The sequence below is a fragment of the Littorina saxatilis genome, linkage group LG10 (assembly GCF_037325665.1).
Source record: "Littorina saxatilis isolate snail1 linkage group LG10, US_GU_Lsax_2.0, whole genome shotgun sequence".
In the NCBI taxonomy this organism is placed as follows: Eukaryota; Metazoa; Mollusca; class Gastropoda; order Littorinimorpha; family Littorinidae; genus Littorina; species Littorina saxatilis.
This window is the reverse complement of record NC_090254.1, coordinates 44773025-44797565: the sequence shown is the minus strand read 5'-3', so window position 1 is coordinate 44797565 and position 24541 is coordinate 44773025. Positions and strand designations below refer to the sequence as shown.

Sequence of the window (24541 nt, the reverse complement as noted above, 5' to 3'; positions counted from 1 at the left end):
AGAGAGACACGCACACACACACACACACACACGCACATACACAGACACACACACGCACACACATACACAGACATACATATACACACACAAACCAGAAGGAGTGAGAGCGAGAAAAAAAATGAGAAAGAGAAAGTCGTCAGTAAGACAGTAGTGGTATTGACACGTAGCGATAATGACACGTAGCGCTAAAAGATGTAGTGCTGTCGACGCGTAGTAATAAAGAACGAATGATAGCGACTCATAGACAAATTATGTGTAGCACTAATCAACGTAGCGATAGCGGCACGTATCACAAATGACACGTAGGACAAATGACACGTAGCACAAATTACACGTAGCGCTAGCGATACGCACCCCCTTTTCAGTCTTGTAACTGAAGATTACACTGCTTTGGTTATGCATTACATTGCAATAGATAGCGTTGAGAATGAAAACGACAACGGCGATGAAAATGATGATGATGATGATGATGATGATGAGGATGATGAGGATGATGATGATGATGAGGAGGAGGAGGAGGGGGGAGGGGGAGGAGGAGGGGGACGAGGAGGATGTGTCTAACCAGTGCCAGGGGGTCCTGTCAAGCAGATCCGTGGCGGGTCTCTATTCATGAGGTCAAGTTGTTGCAAGGTCAGAACCAGAAGTGCCAGCCTCCGCCCCAGTTCTGCCACCGCCTGTCCTGCAGTCCGCACCTCCACACGGACACCGTTGTAGCAGGGGACAGACACCGTGGTGGCCGGTCCCACAAACCTGCAACACAGATGGGATATTGAGGTGTGTAATTTTCAGATTTTACAAGAGTGGTAAAGGCGCTTCTAGTCAAAACGGATTAGTATTTGCCCTCGAAGAAATTATTTTTCACAATTCACATGAATGCTGTCAACTGATGATAAAAAAGTACTTGGGTGGCTTGGCGATGCTCTCTCTCTCTCTCTCTCTCTCTCTCTCTCTCTCTCTCTCTCTCTCTCTCTCTCTCTCTCTCTCTCTCTCTCTCTCTCTCTCTCTCTCTCTTTTTCTCTCTCTCTCGCTCTCTCTCTCTCTCTCTTCTCTCTCTCTCTCTCTCTCTCTCTCTCTCTCTCTCTCTCTCTCTCTCTCTCTCTCTCTCTCTCTCTTTCTTTGTCTCTCTTTCTCTCTCTCTCTCTCTCTCTCTCTCTCTCTCTCTCTCTCTCTCTCTCTCTCTCTCTCTCTCTCTCTCTCTCTCTCTCTCTCTCTCGCTCTGTCTCTCCAATACTTTTATTGTAGCACAAATACAACCCACTACTATTTTGTCTCCGTGATTAGTTACCTTTTGTTATTTGCTTCTTTGTTCTTCTAGGTGCACAGTTTGACATGCATTTGTCCCTACAGTCCCGTACCATACAAACAAACCTGACTATATCATAAAAGATAATAATAATATTGTCCTAATATTGTAGCGAAACATACACGACACCATGACAACCCTCACCTGGCCACGATGTCCAGATACTTGTCATCAGTGAGCAAAGTGTCCAAGGTACAGGCCATCCGGTGTTGCCACCAGGTGCTGAGCTGTGATAACACGGCGGGTGTCACGTGCCAGTACGATGCAGTCTGGGACAGTTGGTCAGAGCAACAGCAAAGCTGTACGGCCTTCGCTGTATTGGGTGCACCCAGGCTCCGACACACCGCCTGTAACCGAACGGAAGTCCGTTGGGATTGTATAAATAAAAGAATGCATAAAACAAAGTAATCAAAATTTTAATCAACGAACAGAATCTCTCTCTCTCTCTCTCTCTCTCTCTCTCTCTCTCTCTCTCTCTCTCTCTCTCTCTCTCTCTCTCTCTCTCTCTCTCTCTCTCTCTCTCTCTCTCTCTCTCTCTCTATGTTTGGACTATACATTAATGATTTACCATTACACCTCAAACAAGAAAATGCTGTACTTGATCTTTTTGCGGATGACTCAACACTTCACAGCAGTAATACAGATATAAATCTCATAAGAAAAGTACTCCAAGAAAGTATAGCAAATATTAATGATTGGTGTAATCGTAACAGAATGGCACTGCATCCTAAGAAAACAAAATGCATGTTAATAACCACAAGACAAAAACACCAACGACAGCCTCTGAGCCTTGATCTTATGGTACAGTTAGCATTGCTCAAGTCCATCAACACCGTGTGCTTGGAGTTGTAATTGATGATGAACTTAACTGGCGCTCTCACATTGATACAGTTTACAAAAGAGTTTCTAGGAACCTTTTCTTACTTAACAAGCCCTGGTGCGTTGTTTCTGTGGATGCCTTCAAAATGTTTTTCCATGCACACTGTCTCTCTCACATTTGCTATGCATCTAATGTCTGGTGCAACGCCAGTGAAGTTCATATAAAGAAAATAAACACACTTCACAAGAGAGGTGTAAAGTTATTAAACCGAGATCCCAATATGACAACTCAAGAAAAATACATTCAACTAAACATTCTTCCGCTACAACAGCAGTTCTTTTTAAATGCTAGTGTTTTCATGTTCAAAATGTACAACCATGAAACACCTACATACATCCAAGACCTGTTTGAGCGTCCTTCTGGTAGAGCGAGGCTTTTGAACTATACACTGCCGCTCCCACGCATTGATTTGTATAAATCTAGTTTATCCTACTGGGGATCGCTTGTGTGGAATTTACTTCCAACGTTTTGTAAAACATCTCAAACCCTTTCGTCTTTTAAAAAATATGTTCGAAAATATCTTTGTCAAAAATAATTCTCTCCCTACACTTGAAAACCATAACTGTTACTGCATCACATCTTAATCATCATTGTATTAATCCATGAACCACGTTACTTTAGCCAGTGTTTTTTGTAAGTCTTAACCTAATTATAAATTCTAAGTTAATTATTAATTCGGTTGGCTGTTTAAAACATGTTATTTAGATATGAATATGTAATGTATAATGTCTAAAAGGGACAGGTTGGAAGATTAGGCATCGCCTAAAACCTTTATGCCTTAGTAATAAAGTTTTGAATCTGAATCTGAATCTCTTTGACAACATTTCCATTCATACCTGTTGCAACTTGGCATTGTTCTCGTCATCCAGAATCCGCTGTAGCTGAGCGCGGGTGACGTACGGTAAGAAGAGAGTCTTCCTCACTGTCAGGCTTGGTGTGATGTCACTGACCATGTGTCTGGCGTGCACCTCACACTTGTCCAGCTGCTTGACCGCCTTGTCAATAACCTTGACCACCTCAGTGTCCGCTCGGCTTGCCTCGGTCTTACCGACAGACTTGATCTCTCCCACCAGGATGCCAAGCTTGCGGTGAATCACCAGGATGTCAAAGTCTCCCTGCTTCCCGAAATGCCGATACTCCTTAGGTAAGTTTCCTGGCTTTGGGAGCTTGCCTGTGTGTTTGGCGTAGAACGGCTTGTTGAGGTAGTCTTTAAAGTTCAGCTCAGACACCACGAACATGACCTCCTTTCCGGAATCTCCGAGTTGCTGCAGGTTGTGCAGCACGTGCCGCTGTGCAAAGTCTGCCTGAATGTTGCCCTGCTGATGCTGAAGCTGCTCACTAGAGGGCAGCACGAGCACTTCCTGGTCAGTACCGGGTACTTTGGCCTTGTTGTATGGCACCCGGTTATAATGCACAGGAGGCACAACGTATGTACGGGTGAGAGCGTCAGGGTACAAGTGTCGCACAATGTCCACCAAGTTGTCACTGGTTTTCTGACCATCGTTTCCACTCGCCATCATGCGGAAGTTAGCTCACTCGTCATGAAATAAATAAGGTCAAAGAAATTAGAAATAAACATAAACAAGTGGCGTAAGGCAAAATTACAACATTTAGTCAATCTGTCGATCTCACAGAATGAAGCTGAACGCACCGCATTATTTTCAACATGACAATACAGCTTCGTGAACTCCCGCGGCAAGAAAATCGCTCCTTTTTCACGTGCAAAACAAAGTGAAATTGACAAGCCAGTATAGCACAGTAGCCTATTGCTAAGCAGATAATCATGCTTTTCTGTATTCTTTTTAACTTTCTAAGCTTGTTTTTTAATACAAACATATCATATCTATATGTTTTTGAAATCAGGAAATCATAAAGAATCAAATACAATCCTGTTTGGATCAATTTCTAACATTATAGTCGTAGTACCTAATTAACCTATTTTCGTTTTTAGAGTAAAGTGACATTTGTATATATTTTTAGATTAGAATTTGATAGAAAATACGATGCAATCAATTTTAAATATGTTAGCAAAAAATCGATTTTAAAGGCAACTTTAATGAGCAAACTCATTATTTAATGCCGAGCTGCAATGCAATCCCATAGCTTGGACTTCGTCAAAGTTTGCTTGAACAAAATTTCAATCAATTTGGTTGAAAAATGAGAGTGTGATATTGCAGCCTCAACTTTTACAAAAAGCCGGATATGGCGTCATCAAAAACCTTTTATCACAAAAATTAAAAAGGTCTGGGGATATCATACTCAGGAACTCTCAGGTCAAGTTTCACGAAGATCGGTCCTGTAGTTTTCTCTGAATTGCTGTACACATACACACACACAGACACACACACATACACCACGACCCTCGTTTCGATTCCCCATCTATGTTAAAACATTTAGTCATAACTTGACTAAATGTAAATGGAGTGTTGTAACATGTGGTTCGTCGTTTCCCAGCGCTTTCAAGCTTGTGTTTCAGCAACATCCTTTTGGAAAAATCTGAGCTTAAAGAGTCAACGGGAAATTCGCTGTGTTGTAGGTGTTACGCTTCCAGCAATTATTGACTGGAAATCACTCAATGACTATGATAGCTTTTTACGCAATTAGCACGCAACAACATTGTTTTCAACCATCGCCTGCTTGGCTGTGGGCGGTGCCTACTGTCTTTTGGACGGTGAATAGACTACTCTGCTCTTTGGAACATTGAATAACATTCACGATGGCTCACAAGTGTTCGTCCCAAAATGTTCTTGTCTGAGTCATGACAGCACTGCCACTGAATAGGTATGTTTCCTAATTACATTATAGTTGCAGAACAGGCAAAACACATGGATGATCGGTCATAGTTGACTCAGGGTCTGGTGCATGTGAATATTAATAGTTGAACCCGCTCTCGATCTCCCTCCCTCCCTCCCCCCTCCCTTTCTCTTCATCGTCGTATTTTATTTTAAACCCGGATTAATAGGGGGCGTAATCGTCTAACGAACGAAACCCATTAAATTTTAGACAATTGAAACCCTACTGTATCACATGCCAACAGTGTTCTCAGTTGTCAGTGAAAGTGTGTCTATAGAAGCACAATCAACGCGCCGTACACCAAGAATCACCGTCTGTGTAGGCTACCACGCTTTACCTGGAACAGTTCAACTTTTACAACACTCATTTCTGTACAGGGAGGGTACTGCTGGTGTGTGGTGTTATTATTCCAAAAATAATCGCGAACTGAGTACATCTTAGTAAAATTTAACACAGGCCATCCCCACTTTTCAATACACTTTGGCCCGACATAAGATCGAAGGAAAGTTTTAGACGTATTGTAATTTCGTACTACTTACTAACATCAGTGTTGACATCCTGTTTTTGTTTTTCAACGTGTGTTTAATTCTCGCTTTATGCCTCCGTACTATTATTATGCCTGCAGTGTTAACTCAACACTTTCACACTTCATGAACTTTAAAAAAAAAGTCAACTGTTTGCGCATGACGACGACTGCTCCAGTGCATGCGCAAGGATAGTTCACTACTCCTGTAAAAAAACCATTCGGGCAGAATAAAATAAAGAAAAAGAATGAAACAAACACAATCGATTATTCAAAAACAGTAATTCTGTGCTCACCTTTCATCAACAGCCGTACACGAGAAAACAACGACAACACAGAAATAATCATCGGTGTTGAAGACAGGCCTGCAAATAACACCCCTAATCGATCGATTCACTTCAGTTTGTACAGACCCGTCTCAAATCATTTATTCAGTAAACTGGCACACAGTCCTGGTTGCCAATACAATTCTTACACTGACAGCAACCAGTGTGTCACAGACAGACGGAGCTCTGTGTCACTCCACGCAAGATCTAGTCACGGCCTGTAATTTAAACTGTGCCGTCAGGTTTTAGTCAGGGTGCATTGTATGTATATAGCACAATGCACTCACACCTCTATTGCAGGTAAAAAGGGAACAAGTGTGTTCCTTACATTGCTTTTCCTTGCGCTTTATCGATCAACAGAAGCCCTTGCTCGCAGTTTCTGACACTGCCTTCTAACATTGTCCTGTGTGTAATTGGAGGGGTGGGGTGGGATTAAAGTAATGTATGCTGGCAAGAGCGTGCGCACGCGTGTATGTATGTGGATGTGTGTGTCTGTCTGTCTGTGTTTTTTGCGTTTCTGTGTGTCTGTATCTTGGTTTGGGTCTCTCTATCTGTGTGTTTGCGTTTGTGTCCCTTAAAGAAAAGTAAACACACCGCATATAACTAGGCCAGAAAGGAAACACTGTCCTGGGACTTTGCCACACCTCTGCTGATCACACACACACACACACACACACACACACACACACACACACACACACTCACGTATACATAAAACACGAGTGCATGTACGGAAGCACACACACACACACACACACACACACAGGCACACACACTCACACACACAGGCACACCCACACACACCCCCCACACACACACACACACACCCACACACACACACACACACACACTTAGAGACACAAGCACAAACGCACATTACTTATTTACACAACATAAGAGAAAGCAACGATATTTAAGAGGCAGTCTTATTAATCATAATCCTCCTGACGAACAAAGAAACATAAATGTTGTGGTCATTAAATCACTCCTTTGACCATGATAGCTATTTGAGTTTGAATGTAGACGAAGAACGTGCCTACACATGACTGTTTGTGTTTCCTATCAGCCTAAGGTTCACTACTTTGCCAGAAATGTGTACAGCCACATGCGTCTAAAACATCAACAAACTAATTCTGGTATGAAACAAATAATATCATGCTTTTATGGTTCTTAGAAACATGATTTGCAATAATACAAATCTTTTGCCATCTTTTACTTAATGCAGATACTATCATTGTGAAGACAAATATGTGACCCTCCACCACGGAATGAGTCGCATGTCACCTTTGCACGATTTTCATATTTTTACATTTTTCTAAAGAGTTTTTAATGCTTTATCTAGTGGTGAAAACCGTTTTAGAAAAGAGCGAAAACTGTTTGAGTTATAAGCCTGTGACTAAGGTGACCCTCACACTGTTACCAGACACCCCCCGGACTTATATTAAGCCTAGCGCAGAACCGCGCGAGGTGACATGCGACTCATTCCGTGGTGGAGGGTCACATATATCAAACTGTCCTATTGAGTCGGCCTTGATTTCTGTAATACGTTCAGTTTAAACCTTCAGGAAACATATCATCAAAACACAAACCACAGATTCATTCTTAGAATTAATCAAATAGGGTATGTTTACTTGTCGAATGCAGAGTAAAGTATAAATTTAATTTCAGGCCGGGAAAAGAGCAGTGGTTAATGGTAAATAAAGTAACCACTGAAACAAGATTGCGAATGTTACAATTAAAAATATTGCACAATATTTACCCCACAAATATTTTATTGTGTAAAATAGGTATTTCCTCGAGTAATTGTTGTACTTATTGTTAGAACGAAATTGATTATATTCAGTATTGAACTTTTTTTTATGTTTGCCTGAAAATTATGTCCATTTAGAAATGCGTTGAGGATAAAATATAACATGATTATCAAAATTACCAAAAAGGAAGTTTTTTTTGGCGTGTTTGAAAATGTGCAAAGTTCCAAGGCAATAATAAGTTATGTGAATTATTTGATTGTAATAGCCAAAATGTGTGTTGGTATTTATAGATATGGTTCCCCTCTGGATATTGTATGCATTTTTGAGAGGGAATTGTTACATAGGAAAGTTGTTTAAAATACATTTAGAAATAGTATTGTTAATGACATAGGTATATTTAAAGTAGGAACATCAATATAAAAAGCAGGAAAACAAAAGAAAAAAAATATCAATGAAGAAGGATGCTCCCCGCAACAACAACAAAAATAATGTAAGCTATAAGAAACAAAGGTACACACTATCATTTTTACCTTATTAATAACAAGATTAAGCTGCTAGGTGTTTTTTGTATCTGTGTTGATTGTGTTTTATATTGAGTGTTTTGTACATGTATTGTTTACATGGAGAAAAAAGCAGAAGACGAAAACAAATACAAAAGAGACTCGGTGAGACACAACAGAGGCCTTACATAACTCTTTCATAACTCTTACTCTTACTATTTCATTTCTAGATTAAACACCCCACAATGTTGTGCTTGGCAAAAGGAGAAAAAAAGAACTCTTACACGTGACAACAACGAATAACACATTGTACCGCAGGAAGTAGCACAGAAATACATCAATAAATACATAAATTAAGGCGTATAACATTTTCCAGCACACTTGCAATGAATCTCGAGAGGTACAAAATATTGACTGTTTAAAGCGTGCGCTCGTTTATTTACAAGACTCAACATTAGCGCATTTTGCTGTGTGACAGTCTGCTCAGAAAATTCTGCCAGAGAAATATGAGTCTTCCGTGGCTACCTTGCCTCAGGCAGAGTCTCTTTTCTACTTTTTTTTGGGAAACTTTTACACCACACACCAATGTGTGTGTGAGTGTGTATTGTGTGTGTATGCCCCATGATGGGCCATCGCTCTATCTCTCTCATTCTACAGTATAAGGTTGTTTTTATCGGTTACCACTTGTGTAGAGACTCTTCCGTCACGTATAAATACGGATAGAATCAGCAACCATTGTTTTGTTCAGGCTTTCCTATTCGTTTCACAATCGTGAAGAGCATCTGACCATATTTTTTTCTTAAGAATGTGTTAGAATCAACTCCTTCAATCTCACATGTTCAAGTGAATTCTTCTTGACCTAGGTCGAAGCTTTCTACCTTATATTTTGCTGCATTAGTTAGTTAGTTAATTGTTGCTTTTTGGGTCCGGCGGCCATATAGCCAATATAGCGTATAGGCCAAATCAGGACCCCCTTTGCTGCATTGGGAGTATGTGATTAGAATCCTGCCATCTCATTACTAACCTGGGAACGTTCTTCTAGTGGGCCGACAATTCCCTGAATTCTGTGAGCGTCTAGCTACACTGTCTGCAAATCTAGGCACGTCAGTATAAAATCCGTCCATCTCATCCTTTTCACGAATGCCTCGACGCTTTCTCTGCAACGTCTTGAGCGTTTCTCCATAATGTTCTGGATCATAGCATCGACATGTTCATTTCGTCTTGCCATAAGTGGAAGTTTCTCTGACTAGTTTTGGGCGTCTTCCCTTGATATTTGTTAATCAGGATGTGTCAGAATTAACAACTTCATTCTAATGGTTTGTATTGAATTCTCATTCTCCTGTGGTGAAGCTTCTGTGAATTGTTTTGAGCGTCTTCCCACAACTTCTGCAAATCAGGGCGAGTTAGAATCAACGATCTCACAGGAAAGGGTAAGCATATTTCGGCCTGTATCTCGCCTCGTTCAGGCAGCCATACTGTGATGCGACTTCTCTGCAGGAAGCGGAAGTGGCGTAGCCGGAAGCGGATCTCCGCCATGATGATGTCTCTCAAACTGTCTGTGATGCTGTCCAGACGATCGTGAGAGGGGGCGCTCAAGTGCAGGTAGTGGTAGGCCCAGATTCCCTGAAACGCAAGAAACAGAAATGAACGATGATTAAACCAAACAGTACCCTGTAAAACTGTAGCTACAAGTATTATAAATGAGCATGGATCGACTGACGAGCTTTACTGACAGTTCAAAGAAGGTGCATGCTGGTGCGTTAATTTTTAGATGTTCCAATCCTATTACAAATCGTAGAAGTGCTAAAACTGAAATACAGTGAATACATGTCTGACATCAGCCTTGAAGAAGTTACCTGAATTAGCTTTGGACGAATACACTGCATGCCGTTAAAATAACCAGGGTGATAAAAAAATTCAGTGCCGTGAAACCTTTCATTTTAGGATCCCTCCAACCTATACCCCGATTTAAGCCAATAAGCCATTTAGACACCCCCCCCCCCCCCCCTTCAGATCCATTTTGCAGATTATAGTCTTCTTGTCGTTCGCTGTTAGATCGTCGGTCCGGACTGCAGGGCGAAACGTGCTGTCCTCTCCAAGTCCTCTTTGGGGCCGTATAGCTTTTTTTGTAGCGCTGTCTCCTCTGGCCAGGTGGTGTCCCTCAGAGCACTGTGGTATGGACAAGCCTGCAGGATGTGCTCTGCTGTCTGATTCTTGCCTCACGGACATAAGGGGGGGGGGGGGGGGGGGGGAACTAGCTTCAGCTTTGTGGCCATATGATGGTTTAGTCTGTTATGTCCAGTGCGGAGTCTGAAACAGTAGCACCTTATTGAGACTCCCTCTCCTGTCAGACCTGGTTTTCTCAGATTGTGGGGTGGTCTTGAAAGGAAGGTACCACTGTATTTACCTGGTTGTACAGTTCTTTCGCACTGCTCGCTAGCGCCACCACAGGAGAGGATGTGGACAGGGGAGACAACCAGGATGTTAACTGGTCACGTGATGTCTGCAGGGAGCCTAGCTGAGACCTGGCCACGTCCAAGTAAGAGTCCAGGCTGTCAAACGCTGAACAAATTCAGAACTGGTTTATTATTGTATTCATTAATTTTATATTTATCAAATTCTTAAATGTTTATAACATGTCAAAGTTTGTAACACACATAGATTCAGGGGGACAGGACAGTAAGTAAAACCAGCCATCCAAATACTGTTTTTGTTATCATCCCACATTGTGAAGTGTGTGATCATGAAGTTATCAACAGAAACAAACGGTGCACCAACATGGATGTGTACCAGATGTATCGACACACTACTCAATGATGTATTAACTGACTTCCTGTATTCCACTGGGTGATTTGTACAACACAGCTGAAGTATTCGCATATGCAACAAATGTTTACTCTTCACAACAATATTGATGACTATTTGACATTTTAAGATGTTTACACATCATGTCTACACGAAAAAGAAAGTAGAACTTGACAGCTTGTATTAGAATTTAGAGCATGTATTTTAAATTATATTTCTGACTCTTTTAATAAATGTGTATGTTTGAATGTGGATGATTTCTTCTTCTTCGTCGTTCGCTCAGACAGCAACTCCGGAGGCCCTGATGAAGGCTGCTGTACGCCGGAAGCTCTCCATGGGTCCATAGAGTTTATTGCAACATCCCCAAATACAATCCATCACACCGATGTGCTCATATTCACACTCTTAACCACCGACTCACTGCAACTGCGCATACTATCACAATTCTTAAATGAAGAGGCTGATAAAAACATCCCACACAGCACCAAGGACAACAACTACAACAGTGAACGCACCAGATATAGTGTTGGTCACCTCCACCATGCGATCTTTGACCAGCATGAGGTAGAGGTCAATAACTTCTAGGACATCGTGTAGCTTCTTGCTTCCCTCTGCCTCTGCCATCTACAGCAATAAATGCACACCATTCAGAAATAGATTAAACAAAATCTATTAGAAAAATCATAACATACCGATACGAAGTATAATAATTAGACCAAAACTGAGAAAATGGTATTGATGGGAGGCAATCACCAAGCTGCAAATTCAAGGGACAATTTAAAGCGGTTGTTTCGCTTTTCAAAGTATTGCTTTTTTATATTAAAAATAAAACTTTGTAGACAGCTCATTTTGCACAAATATGCACTCGTTCAAATACAGAGAATCAAACCTGTATTACCAGCAAACCATACAAAAGCAAGAGATTTGACAGCAGAACTATAAAAGTTCTTTCCACTAAAATTGTTGTAGTACCATTTTGTTGAATAAATCTTACAATCTCATAACAAAAGTCATAAAAAGAAAACCTTGTTTTTAAATTGTTCATAGTAATGTACGCACCGCCAACTTTCTACTCAGCTGCCCAAAGGCGTTATGAGTATACTGAAGCAATTCAGAATCAACAACGATTTGCGCAAGACTGTCTGCCAAACCGGTCGTCTTATTCAAGGTCAAACGGTAGACTGAGGACAACTGATCTCTGCAAAAGAGAAATCAAACAAAACAAAACGTTAAATAAAGTACAAAGCTATTGGCAGCTTGCAGCGATATCATAATTTCCTTCTATGTTCAATGATATATATCAAAACATTGGTCTTTTCTTGTGATTGTATTGGACCGTATTTATCTGACAGTAAAAGGCAACAAATGTAAAGAATGTAAACGAAAAGATTACAGTTTATGGAACGCTTTTTCACCTATGACGCGTGTAAACGTAAAATAGAAAATAGCTGGAGGACAATACATCTCTTTTGGAGAAGGGTTCAGGGTTTGGTAAAAACAAAATCTTATCCATTAAATCTGAAGACTTTTAAACAACGACAGTTTCGAGAGAACATTTTCTAGCACATAACCACGTTATGTCCCAAATAGACACTAGTTCTGGGGACAGAAAAACCAAGTTAGCAAAGCATATAGAACATAATTTCACATCAGTGGTCTCAAGCTGATGAAAAGATCCTCAGTTGTCTAAATCTGTTGAGAACATAAATGTTTAATTTTGTATTTGCACAGTGCTTTTCTGCACACATACACAAGTATTTACTGTTAAAAACGAATATGCAAAATCAGTACTTACACCAACAGTTCCGCAGAATCTTTCAACGGTTGTTGAAGGTCTTCAAAAAACTCTGCATGGGCTGTGTAATATGTATCAATATCCCTCAGAACTTCTTCCAACTGTTTGTTTACAACTTTCAGTTCCATCTCCCATAACGCAAGAAGAGGTGTGACGTCATTTATCATCATCGTCATGACGGACGTCATCTTTGCAGTTATTTCATTTTGGACAGTGTACCGTGACGCGCGAAGTGTCAATTCTGTCTGCTGTTTGAAGTCGTCGAACCTCAATTTCAGATTTTCAGAGAGTAACTAAAACAGAAGAAAAGATACAAATACAAGTAGATAACGTCACACTCTTCTCGCTTTAACTAACAAGGTTTAAATACACGTTACAAAATATTCATTTTAGGGAAATGTTCATTTAGCAATACGTTGCAAAGAAATGTTCATTTAGCAATACGTTGCAAAGAAATGTTCATTTAGCAATACGTTGCAAAGAAATGTTCATTTAGAAATACGTTGGAACCCATTGTCTAAATAACAAGAACTAGATTGGCTCCGTCTAATCTTGTACAGTTCAAGAACCTACTGGACACGTAGTGTTAAATGGGAAATAGTCTATATGAATAAGGTATGATTGAGTGAGATCTATATCTTAAGTTCAATAATACGCGCGAATTGTCAGATCTTATACCATTTGGAAGTTAATAAGAGGACGTTAAAAAGAAGCCGCAAGGCCTACGCATCTTTGTCAAAACCAAAAGTATAACATATAGAGATAAAATGTGTAGTTTTGGTTCCAATTCAGAATGTTTTTCGTTTGATGTTGTGACAAGAAAACACCACCTCTTACAATCTACGCTGTTTCCCCTTATTTCTCTCATGTAAACGCTACTTCAGAATTTGTGAACGACACTATTCATAATTTTTTCACATGCAAAAACAACTGGACTTAACCGTCTCAGACTTCGAGAAAATAAAGGTTTAAATGTAAAGCATAAAACTAATTCAATCAATCAATCAATCAATCAATGAGGCTTATATCGCGCATATTCCGTGGGTACAGTTCTAGGCGCTCTGCAGTGATGCCGTGTGAGATGAAATTTTATACGGCCAGTAATTGCAGCCATTTCGGCGCATATGTACCTTTCACGGCCTATTATTCCAAGTCACACGGGTATAGGTAGACAATTATTAACTGTGCCTAAGCAATTTTTGCCAGGAAAGACCCTTTTGTCAATCGTGGGATCTTTAACGTGCACACCCAATGTAGTGTACACGGGGGGGAGTTCGGACACCGAAGAGAGTCTGCACACAAATTTGACTCTGAAATAAATTTCCGCCGAACCTGGGATCGAACTCACGCTGACAGCGGCCAACTGAATACAAATCCAGCGCGCTACCAACTGAGCTATATCCCCGCCAAAGCAGGCTGCACGAACGTTTGACACTTAACTTTTGGTCGAAAGACTTTGCAAAGTCGACTTCGCCCAATTAATATCAAGCTGTATAGTGAACCTGAGGGTAAAACCAACCTCCATTTCGTGAGCTAGTTGAGGTCTCCACGCCAGACGCGCGTGCAGCATGGTGGACGCGTTGAGGCGCAAGGCAAGGACTCCATCAGTCTCACTTCCGGTCACGTGGTTTCTGTACGCTTCCGCCCGAATGGCCGAGTCGTTGACATACCACGCCTCCAAAGCTGCAAAGCTGTTTGGATTTTCTACAAAGGACAATAGTTTACAGAAAGATTTAATTGCACTGAAAACGCTGTTGAATTCGTATTAAAAATCCATCAATTCTTTCTCTATCTTTTTTCCGCTCGCTCCTCATCTATTGATTCTCTCTCACACACACACACACACACACACACACTCACACACACCCACACACAAGCACACACACACACACAAGCACACACACACACAAGCACACACACACACACACACACACACACACACACACACACACATACACACATACACAAGCACACACACACACACACACACACAAGCACACACACACACATACACACACACACACACACACACACAAGCACACACACACACAAGCACACACACACACACACACACACACACACAAGCACACACACACACACACACACACACACACACACACACACACACACACACACACACACACACACAAGCACACACACACACACACACACACACACACACACTCCCCAACTATTGAGATGATGAGCTACGTGTACCTGTATCGCTGTCCATGTTGATGAGGAAGGAACGGTGAAGGGGATCCAACACCGTGCGAATAGAAAGCTGCTTGTTTCTGGCTTGGTCCTGAAGATCATGCACGTACCCTTGCAGGTTCAGCTGCCGTGTTTCGCCATGAGGTAGCTCTGCTTCCAATGACAATTCACTGGATTGAGTTTTTGCCTGTGTAAACACCGTAAACATAAATGACATTTGGAGAGACGTGGACTGACCGTTCGGCAGTGCCGGTCACGTGCATCTGTACACTCTATTTCTGTCTGTCTGTCTTTCTTTATCTGTCTGTTCTTACTCTCTCTCTATGAACATGGTTCACTGATAACAGTAAAGCAAAATATTTAAATCAAGTTAGAGTTATAAAGTAAATATGTATCGATCCAAATACGAAGACGCAAAACAGTCAAATTACAGTGCAAACCAATTTGTTTGACAGAAGAGGGAAAAGAAAAGAGAAAACAATGATTGAGACTTACTTTGGCAGTTAGTTTTCTCGTCATATGATGGAACACGCCACTAAAATGCCCAGTCTTCATTTCCTCCCCTGATGTCAAATACCAGGCGCCCAATGAGCTCCCGTATATTGCGTCACTGCCAGAGATTTCGGAGGCCAAACCAATGTCAAGGTCAGAAGAAGGCTGTGTCAAGGACGTTGTCATGGTGAGCGTCGATCCTCCACTGGGGTTGGTGGCGTTGAAGAGAGTGGAGGTAAAGCTGAATGTTTTTGAAGGATCAGGCGAGTAGGAGAACGATGTTGATGCGTCCCAAATGGTTGTGTTTCTCAGCAGAATCAGGTCGCTTTTCAGTCGGAAGTTCTGCAAAGACGACAGTCAGATATTAAAGATAAACAACACCGACAAAACAAACCAATACGTGTTTTCTTGAACCACTCTTCCAAAGTAAAACCTCAGTATTTGTAACAGTGATTGTCAAAAAAAACGACTAGCAATGTGAATGAGCGAAACATTAACGTCAAGAGTATCAAACGCGCAAAAAATCCAACTTGAAATTAGTCTCATTACATCTGTACGGCACCAACCAATTCTGTTCTAAAACATAATCGTGTACTCACTTGAGAAATAGACGGCAGTGTCAACATGAGATCAGCAGCCTTCTGTTCTCCCTGGGTCACAGAAGAGGTCAAGGTCACCTGCTTGTTCCGGTCTCGCTCAGCATCCCAGTAGAAGACTGCTTCCGTTTTCATGAACTTTTGATCTCCCTCTAAATATGTCTCTGTCTCGGCGCCCCTGACCAACGATCCCTTAGCTTCCAAAGACCGAACTGGGGTTCCGACCTTGAATTCCCCTTTGTAGGAGCAGGTAGAGAAAGTCTTTTCTCGAAGAGTGCTGTAGCTGTAGTAGACTTTCTTGTCGTTGTCGTTGAGTTCAGATTGATCCCATGCCAGCTCACCCTCTCCTGACGATGTGCTGGAAGTTGTATGGCTCAAGTATTTCCAGGCTACGAGTCTCTTGGGATGGATTATTTTCACTGAATAGTCTCTGTCTTTGCTCTCATCATCGCGGTCTACATTCATTCTCACTCGCGTTTGAATGCGCACGTTGCTGTCGGGGTTGCTGAGATTCCAGTGAACGAACAGATTTGCATGATGTGACGACTCTTTTGGAGAAAACCCTATCGCGCTGAGCTTGAAGAAACTAAGCAACGGTTTTGTAACTCCTAACGAAGACTGAACTAGACTGGAACTGAACTCAGCATTCAGAACAGTCTGAGCGTTGACCTTAGCTTCCAGCACACTGTCCGTCTTGGCCAGAATTCTGTTGTGTCTGATTTTCACCGAACCAGTCTGGAACTCTTGGAAAGGCGTTACTATGACAACGTCCGTGGCGTGCGTGACACCAACTAAGCTTGGAAGATGCTTAGAGTTAGCGTCAACGGAGATTTTTCTGTACGGTGCCCAGCCAAAAGAAAGAAGCCCACGATGTTCACCTTGACTGTTTCCGTGGTTCTGAATCGTCAGGCTAAGATCTTTGGCGTAATGCAGGGGGCTTTTCAACGCAATAGCAGTTTTCATATCATAAACAGACGTGCGCTTCATCTCCATAGCTCCCTCACAAGGCTCACAATTTACTCGATCTATGAGGATGGAAGATTTAAAATCGCTTGGAATTCCGTGGTATGCAAGTTTTACTTCTGCAATGTCGTTGTTGCTAGAGTGTGAAGTGGCTTCCGATTCACGAAGAAAGTGTCCTCGAAAGCCAACATGACTGTCCTGGCTGAGTGTAAAGTTTACACTCATGCTTCTGTCTTTTACCTGAGTGTCGATAAAAGCAGATATATTATTTTTCCAGGGATCGTTTGCATCAAAACCGAGTTCTGCAGATGTTCTTACGCTTCCTGTTGAAGGGGAAAGAAAGCCGGATGCTGACCTGATTTTTCTGACACCAACATCGTTAACATTATCCCCGTACATGCTTTGAAAATAGAAGTTGCTACCAAGACGAACAGATGCGTTTGTTGTGAGATTATGTTGGTCACGTGTATATGCAGCAACAACAGAAATGTTTCCAGTGTTTTCAGTTTCTACAATGATAGAAGAATTGAGCATCCCAACGCTATGCAAATGATTGACGGCCATCTTGAAATCTGGTCTTTTTGTGGACTCTGCCGTAGCGATGGCGATCAGATGTTTCACAGTTCCCAGGCCGAGAACTAGCAGGAAGGTCGTGTTGCTTTCTGTCAAATTTGATGTGAGCTGTAACTGCGTCTTGCACACATTTTGCGAAGCTAAGTGTTCTAGGTCAAAAGACACTCTGTTGAAGTCATTATCTGGCTGTTTGGTCCATCCTAGAAGACTGAGTGTGTGAACTGATATGTCAGAGACTGAGAGGACAGGATGGTCAATCTTTCCATTGTCATCACCACCACTACCATCACCCGTTTCATTTTCATCAGAGGCACTACTTTTGTGTACGCGCGCGTATCCTCCGAAATGACTGAACCCTGAAAACGGCGTTTTTGTTTCGAAGTGCACCTTTCCTCCATTCAAATCACCAAACAGATCGCCAACCATCACAACCAAAGCTGGGTAGTTTATGTACGAATGCAATTGAGCCATCTTTTCTGAGTCTTTCAGCCAATGTGGATTTTGAATCGAATACGGTTCCAGTTTAGATGGTGACAGGGTTACGTTTCCGTTAAAAGAGAAGGTCGTCCCGTGAGCAGCTGAAAGGGACATCAACATGTTTTCTGAATTGTGGGTGTAGTTTGACAGAAACAGAATATCTTCATAGAACTGAGAAACAAGTTGGAACCTGTTAGCTATGAATTCTGAGTTGCGATCACAGCTAACTGAAAGGTCTGTGTCAAAATCATGCGAGAGAATATCCATTCCACCAGTATCGGGCATCCGTTTGTCCAGTCCAGATTGAAACTGTAGTTTCATCTTCTGCAATGAGTCCATATGCTTCAGTGCACTGACCAATCTCTTCACAATCTTGACATCATGCGCAAGAAATTCAGAGCTTGCGAAGGGAACGCTTTCACTGTCATCCAACATCAACAAAACGGTTGCGAACGATTCCCTGTCATTTGTTGTTATGTTCATTTCTCCCAAGATCTGGGAACCGTGCTCCCAGATAATGAAGGTCACATTGCTGCTTTTCAGACCAGTCACTGATGAATTCACAGAGAAATTTCCTCCGAGTTGTTTGTCCAAGTCTAAATAGCCCAACACTGTTACGGTTTGTTCTTGTGGGAAATAAATGTTCACTGCTACTTCAGACATCGAAGTGTCTGTCTTTTTCTGTGATATTTCGATTTCAAACTTCTCATATTTTTCAAGAGGAGTTTTCAAAGTCATTGAGAACTGTTGTAACGTGCTGACCGTGTGTTTCATGTCCACGCTGTACAGCTGTGCGGGATGAACCTTCATGATGGCGCCTGAGTGTCTGTACTTTCCACTGACTTTGCTAAACGCGTTTATCTGGACGTTTGAAACGACGTCAAGGGGAGTAGCCAACAGGAACTTTCCGGTAAAATCTTCACCGTACGTCCACTCTAAAGTTGTATCGTATTTCTTCACGATAGGGTAAATCCTGAAGTCGGCGCTGGAAGATAAGTTTCTTACACCACCGTCTATACGAAAGCCTGTTTCCAGAATGCGAAAATCTGTAACCGGGGTTAGAACTCGCAGCCTTAATTTTCTCCAGTCCTTTCTTTGCAGAGTTGACTCCACGCCAAAAGTGTTGCTTTCTCCATATTTTGCTGTCGCTTTGGACACGAGGTCTTCTCCGTACATTCTGTTCGATACTTCCGCTGACATTAGTTTTATTCCAGGAATCGTTGTTTTCACGTTTGCTGAGACTTCTGCATCGTCCCACGCTTCTAGGCTAGCTGTAGTTGTTAGAGTGAGCTTCTGACGCGGGTTCCACGTAAGCTCAGCTGTACCAGTGACGGGATATATCTCGTGTCGAGAAATGAGGCTGGCCGAGACTTTCTTCGTCCAAGGTGAAAACACCGTCACGCTGGCGTCAGTGGAGGATGACGTATGCATGAAAAGGATTTGGTGTGACGTCTTTTTCAGCCCGGCTTGCCTCACTGTGGACTTTGAGCGGAACAGTCCCGGAGATGCGTCATGGCCGACAGACACACGCCAGTCTCTGATTGGCTTCCATGGAGACTGAAAAATGACGTCACCATACAATTCATTGCTCCGATTGGTAGATTCCATTCTGCCGCTCAGATCAATAAAAACCTGACGACTAGTGGACCAGGTTGACATAAAAGTAGATCGAAGTCTGGTTCCATCAATATTATGCTTCCACTCTGCGCTGTGCAGTTTCTCTGGTGCAGACACGCTGATTTTGCCTTTGTTTCGCTGCAGCCATTTGGCAATATTATCTTGAACCCTCATTTGAACTTTGTACTCCTCTTCATTTTTGTTCAGTTTGACGTCAGATTCGTGTAAATCTCCATCGTAGGAGTGTGCCACTTTCAGAGAACCGGTGACCAGATCTACGAAGCTTGATGAAAAGTCTACGCCACCTTTGATATCCATTGAGTCAGTAATCCTTACTTCTTCTGCTTCGTCTGATGTTATCCCAATCTCAATTGCAGAAATCATCTGCTCTATGTGTTCGCTGGTGTACATTGCATCTGTAGGCAAATGCTCCTCAAAATTCGATACCTCTTGGTTGCGTTTTCTGTCCTTTTCCAACGCTGTAGCTCCAGGAACGGAAGACAGCAGTCGCAAAGGCTTGCTGATGTCAAGCTCTGTCCATTGCTTTGCAAAAAGAGCGTCGAGAACATCGGCCAGAAGCGGATGCATGGAGTGCGCAAACTCTGCTTCAAACTCTAGGTATTTCCTGGAATACGGTATCCCTTTGCAATGCATCTCAATCCGCCTCAAGGAAACTGGTTTCTTGACGTTCAGAGTGGAAGAAAAATCTCGCTTCTTTCGCCCGAAGTGCGCCCCGGTGTTTAAATCGTACTCGTCGTCGTTTTCGTTGAGTTTCATGTTGATCTGGATGTACGGCAGTTTCTTCCTGGGTGTTGACCTCTTCGTGTTTCTTCGCATTCTCCTGGGAGAGTCTGGAAGATAGACGCTGGCTTTCCCCACGATTCTGATGAACCTTGAGCTCTTGTTGATAAGGACAAGACGGCCCCTGGTCTGCTGATTGTCCCCGTAGTTCACTGACATTCTGGACTCCAGAAAGGTCGGGCTGTGCTTGTGACTGACCTTCAAGTCCATTTTCTGGGAAAGAAAGATATGGAAAGGTGTTTTGTACACGCTGTACGTTAGTATTCTGGTAGTAGGTGCGTGTGTGAAAGAGAGAGAGACAGACAGACAGACAGACATAGACTCAGATGCAAAGAGAGAATTGAATTGAATTGAAATTTATTTATCGAGGGTGACAGAATAAGCAATGTATACATGCTTTATTTCATCCGGCTCTCTTAAGGAGAGAGAGAGAGAGAGAGAGAGAGAGAGAGAGAGAGAGAGAGAGAGAGAGAGAGAGAGAGAGAGAGAGAGAGAGAGAGAGAGACAGACAGAGAGAGAGAGAGAGCGTGTGTGTGTGTGTGTTAAAACCTCGGAAAATAACGATGTATCTCTTCATATCTTATTCTCTCTCTCTGTCTCTGTCTCTCTGTCTCTCTGTCTCTCTCTCTCTCTCTCTCTCTCTGTCTGTCTGTCTCTCTCTCTCTCTCTCTCTCTCTCTCTGTCTGTCTCTCCCTCTCTCTCTCTCTCTCTCTCTCTCTCTCTCTCTCTCTCTCTCTCTCTCTCTCTCTCTCTCTCTCTCTCTCTCTCCCTCTCTGTGCTCCTGTAACAACTTCTCTACATACCTCTAAAGGCATCTCTAACGTGCAGCTGGTGGCAAGAATGACGTTGTGGAATCCTTCGAAATGATGTCGTACCTTTGACGTCATAATGAGGTAATGTGTGTTCTCCGCGTGTTCCGTACCACGACCGTAGTACAGTTTAAGTCGACTGTTACTTGGCTGTGCCTCAGCGTTTAGTTTCAAGTCGAAGTTGTAATCGGAATATGCTCTGGACTCCAATTTTCTTAGGGGAAAAAATGAAATCAGTATATCACTGCCTTGTGGAAACTAATGAAATTACCGTGTAATAATTTACATCCGTGTGAGGGTAAAAATGGGATTGATTGTTTACTGCCTTGAGGGTCTAATTGGATTAAAAGTTAACTGTCATGTGGAGAAAAATTAAATCAATGATTTATTTGAAAAATTGCATGAATAGTTTACTGCCTTGTGGAAATAAATGGCATTAATAGTTTACTTCAGTGGGAAAAATGGGATTAAAAGTTAACTGCCTTGTAGAGAAAAACATGCAACTAATAGTGAGAAAATATGGAATGACGAGTGTATTGACTTCAATGCCCCTCTTTCTAGTTTTGTTTGTCTAATCTCTCTTTCTGTCCCTCAGTTATATACTTACGAATGAAACATTCCGTTCCAAAAGTTCTTCTTTCGGCGTTCAGCCAGCCTGGTTACCATGGAAATAGTGTCCTTGGGCAAAAGAGACGGAATGTCATGATCCAAGGTCAACCGGGTCATTAGCATTTGACCGGCCTTGACATCTGCACGGGCGTCCATGGAAACTTTGGCAACCGATGACTTTACCCTGGCATCCAGTCGGTAATGCGTCTGGGTCCTTGTTGGAGTTTTTACCATGGCGTCTGGAATCCATAACAAAAAGTGCCAACACATGTTCACCAAGAAAATGACCAGGTTCAGATGTCACAGGCGTATAGCGCATACCTGCAGTTTACCGTGCACACTCTGAACCCCCAAGTTTGACCAGGCTTTTACCTGAGATAACACCATCCTTCTGCTTGGAGATACACCAAAACTCAATACTCTGCGTGACGGGCGCAGTAGCGTGGTGGTAAGACGTCGGCTTCCTAATCGGGAGGTCGTGAGTTCGAATCCCGGTTGCTGCCGCCTGGTGGGTTAAGAGTGGAGATTTTTCCGATCTCCCAGGTCAACTTATGAGCAGACCTGCTAGTGACTAAACCCCCTTCGTGTGTACACGCAAGCACAAGACCAAGTACACACGGAAAAGATCCTGTAATCCATGTCAGAGTTCGGTGGGTTATAGAAACACGAAAATACCCAGCATTCCTCCCCTGAAATCGGCGTATGCTGCCTGAATGGCGGGGTAAAAACGTTCATACACGTAAAAATCCACTCGTGCTAAAAACATGAGTGAACGTGGGAGTCTAAGAAGAACACTCTGCGTGCTTGCTGAGTTGGATTTTGTTTGTTTGATGAACTCACTTCTTTGCCGACACTGATGGCAGTTCGTATGATTATTTGTGACCCTCCACCACGAAATGAGTCGCATGTCACCTCGCACGGTTCTCCGCTAGGCTTGATATAAGTCCGGGGGGACTGTTGTAAAAGTGTGTGGGTCACCTTAGTCAAAGGCTTATAACTCGAACAGTTTTCGCTCTTTTCTAAAACGGTTTTTACCACTGGATAGAGCATAAAACACTCTTTAGAAAAATGTAAACATATGAAAATCATGCAAAGACGACATGCGACTCATCCCGTGGTGGAGGGTCACATTTCATCAAACAATCTCACCCTGCATAGGAATCAGCCAGGATGTGAAGGAAAGTTCATACCCTAGGACAAGTAGGCCAAACTAAAGATGGTCAACCGATTTTATTTTTCACAGGACGGGCTGTACAAAGCGTGAGTGTACACACCTAACGACTGAGATTGTAATCCGGTACTTGTGGCGAGGAGAGGAGTTGGAGGTGGGGCTGCTAATTGCAGTATTTCATTGGGTGTTTGTTTCTCTAGATTTAACAAAAAAATCACTCAGATTGAGGTTCTCTTTCTCATGATAATAAAGAGTAATAGATAATACATTAAGGAATTCGATAACGCACGACCAACATGCCTAGATATTTGTTTGATTTTTTTGTTCCGACATTCAGGAAATCAATCAATAAATGGACCTATTCATTCGTCTACCGATCCATCAATACATGCATCCAGTCATCTATCAATCGATCAATCAATAACTTTGCTTTCAGTTGTTTTTGACTCACATTGAAGAGAAAAAGGGTCCGTCCAGTCCGTTTTCAGCTTGACGTCTGCTCGCAAAGATCGGTCATGGCGGTGGTCTCCCCTGCCTGTAAGGGAGATAAGCTGCCTGGACGGAGTATTGACGTACAGAAAGGGGCTAAGTTCTGTTTTGGTGGCACGTTTTCCAGTTACTGTGATGAAGGTACCACAGGCGAAGGAATAGCTGTTCTTGGTTCCCATACTTGCTGACCCTTTGACGCTCATTTCCTTTTTGGAGTTTGTAAAAGAACCTGGACAGAATTTTGTTTACAGCTGGAATTATTTGCCTATTCATCAATGAGTGAATGAATGAATCAATCATTAATATTGATTTATCAAAAAATCAGTCTAAACCAAAAAGAAAATATAAACAACAACAAACAAAGTCTACAGCAAAAACACATACCTTTAACATTTGGAGTGAATTCCGAAACACCACTCAAGGTGAAATCCAAGCCGACATTTTTTCCAAAACGTCCAAAGGTCACACTGCCTGTGAAGGTCACTGGTTTAGACCCTATGCGGCGGAGTTCCAATACAGGCGTGTAGGTCAAGCCGGCCTTGGTCTTGGTGACCTTGACCTCGGAAATGACCCCGTATATGACCTTGTTATCCACGATGAGAACACATCTGGCCCCTTTTGCAGTTCTTGTGTTTGTAATAGAACCTGAAATAGAGAAGATATAGTTAATTGCAACTGAGAAAAAGAAGATAATATTGATGAGCGAAACAAAAACCCATCTGATAATACTATTTTTTTTACAGTATCAGTACAGTCTATTTTGATATAACATCCAATATTCCGTTTTACACAGCTATCAAGAAGCAAGCCTGTGGTTTTCTTGGCTTTTCCATCAATAAGATGCGAGGAACTGTGTGTGTGTGTGTGTGTGTGTGTGTGTGTGTGTGTGTGTGTGTGTGTGTGTGTGTGTGTGTGTGTGTGTGTGTGTGTGTGTGTGTGTGTGTGTGTGTGTGTGTGTGTGTGTGTGTGTGTGTGTGTGTGCGCGAGCGCATGCTCGTGCTTTTTTGCGTGCGAACATCCTTTGTTTGATCTTTTTTCTTTTCCTTTTTAATTT

General features: G+C 42.3%; 2 protein-coding genes across 2 annotated transcripts in view; both read right to left on the bottom strand.

Moving 5' to 3' along the window:
* Positions 1-557: 557 nt before the first annotated feature.
* On the bottom strand, positions 558-6339 carry LOC138977881 (uncharacterized). The gene is made up of 3 exons (XM_070350487.1): positions 3020-6339; positions 1448-1650; positions 558-750 (listed from the first exon to the last, which is right to left on the bottom strand). The coding sequence occupies exons 1-3, from the start codon at positions 3701-3703 to the stop codon at positions 558-560; spliced, it is 1080 nt and encodes a 359-aa protein (XP_070206588.1). The 5' UTR covers positions 3704-6339.
* Positions 6340-6733: 394 nt separating this feature from the next.
* LOC138977880 (uncharacterized) overlaps positions 6734-24541 on the bottom strand; it is a 74179-nt gene continuing 56371 nt past the window's right edge. Inside the window, exons 16-26 of the mRNA XM_070350486.1 lie at positions 23872-24132; positions 21882-22066; positions 15982-20622; positions 15386-15724; positions 14894-15077; positions 14196-14380; positions 12677-12969; positions 11941-12079; positions 11397-11505; positions 10484-10638; positions 6734-9699 (exon numbers count right to left, since the gene is read on the bottom strand). Of these exons, the coding sequence (XP_070206587.1) occupies positions 9382-9699; positions 10484-10638; positions 11397-11505; positions 11941-12079; positions 12677-12969; positions 14196-14380; positions 14894-15077; positions 15386-15724; positions 15982-20622; positions 21882-22066; positions 23872-24132 (6809 nt within the window). The 3' untranslated portion in view covers positions 6734-9381. The remainder of the gene's footprint in view (positions 9700-10483; positions 10639-11396; positions 11506-11940; positions 12080-12676; positions 12970-14195; positions 14381-14893; positions 15078-15385; positions 15725-15981; positions 20623-21881; positions 22067-23871; positions 24133-24541) is intronic.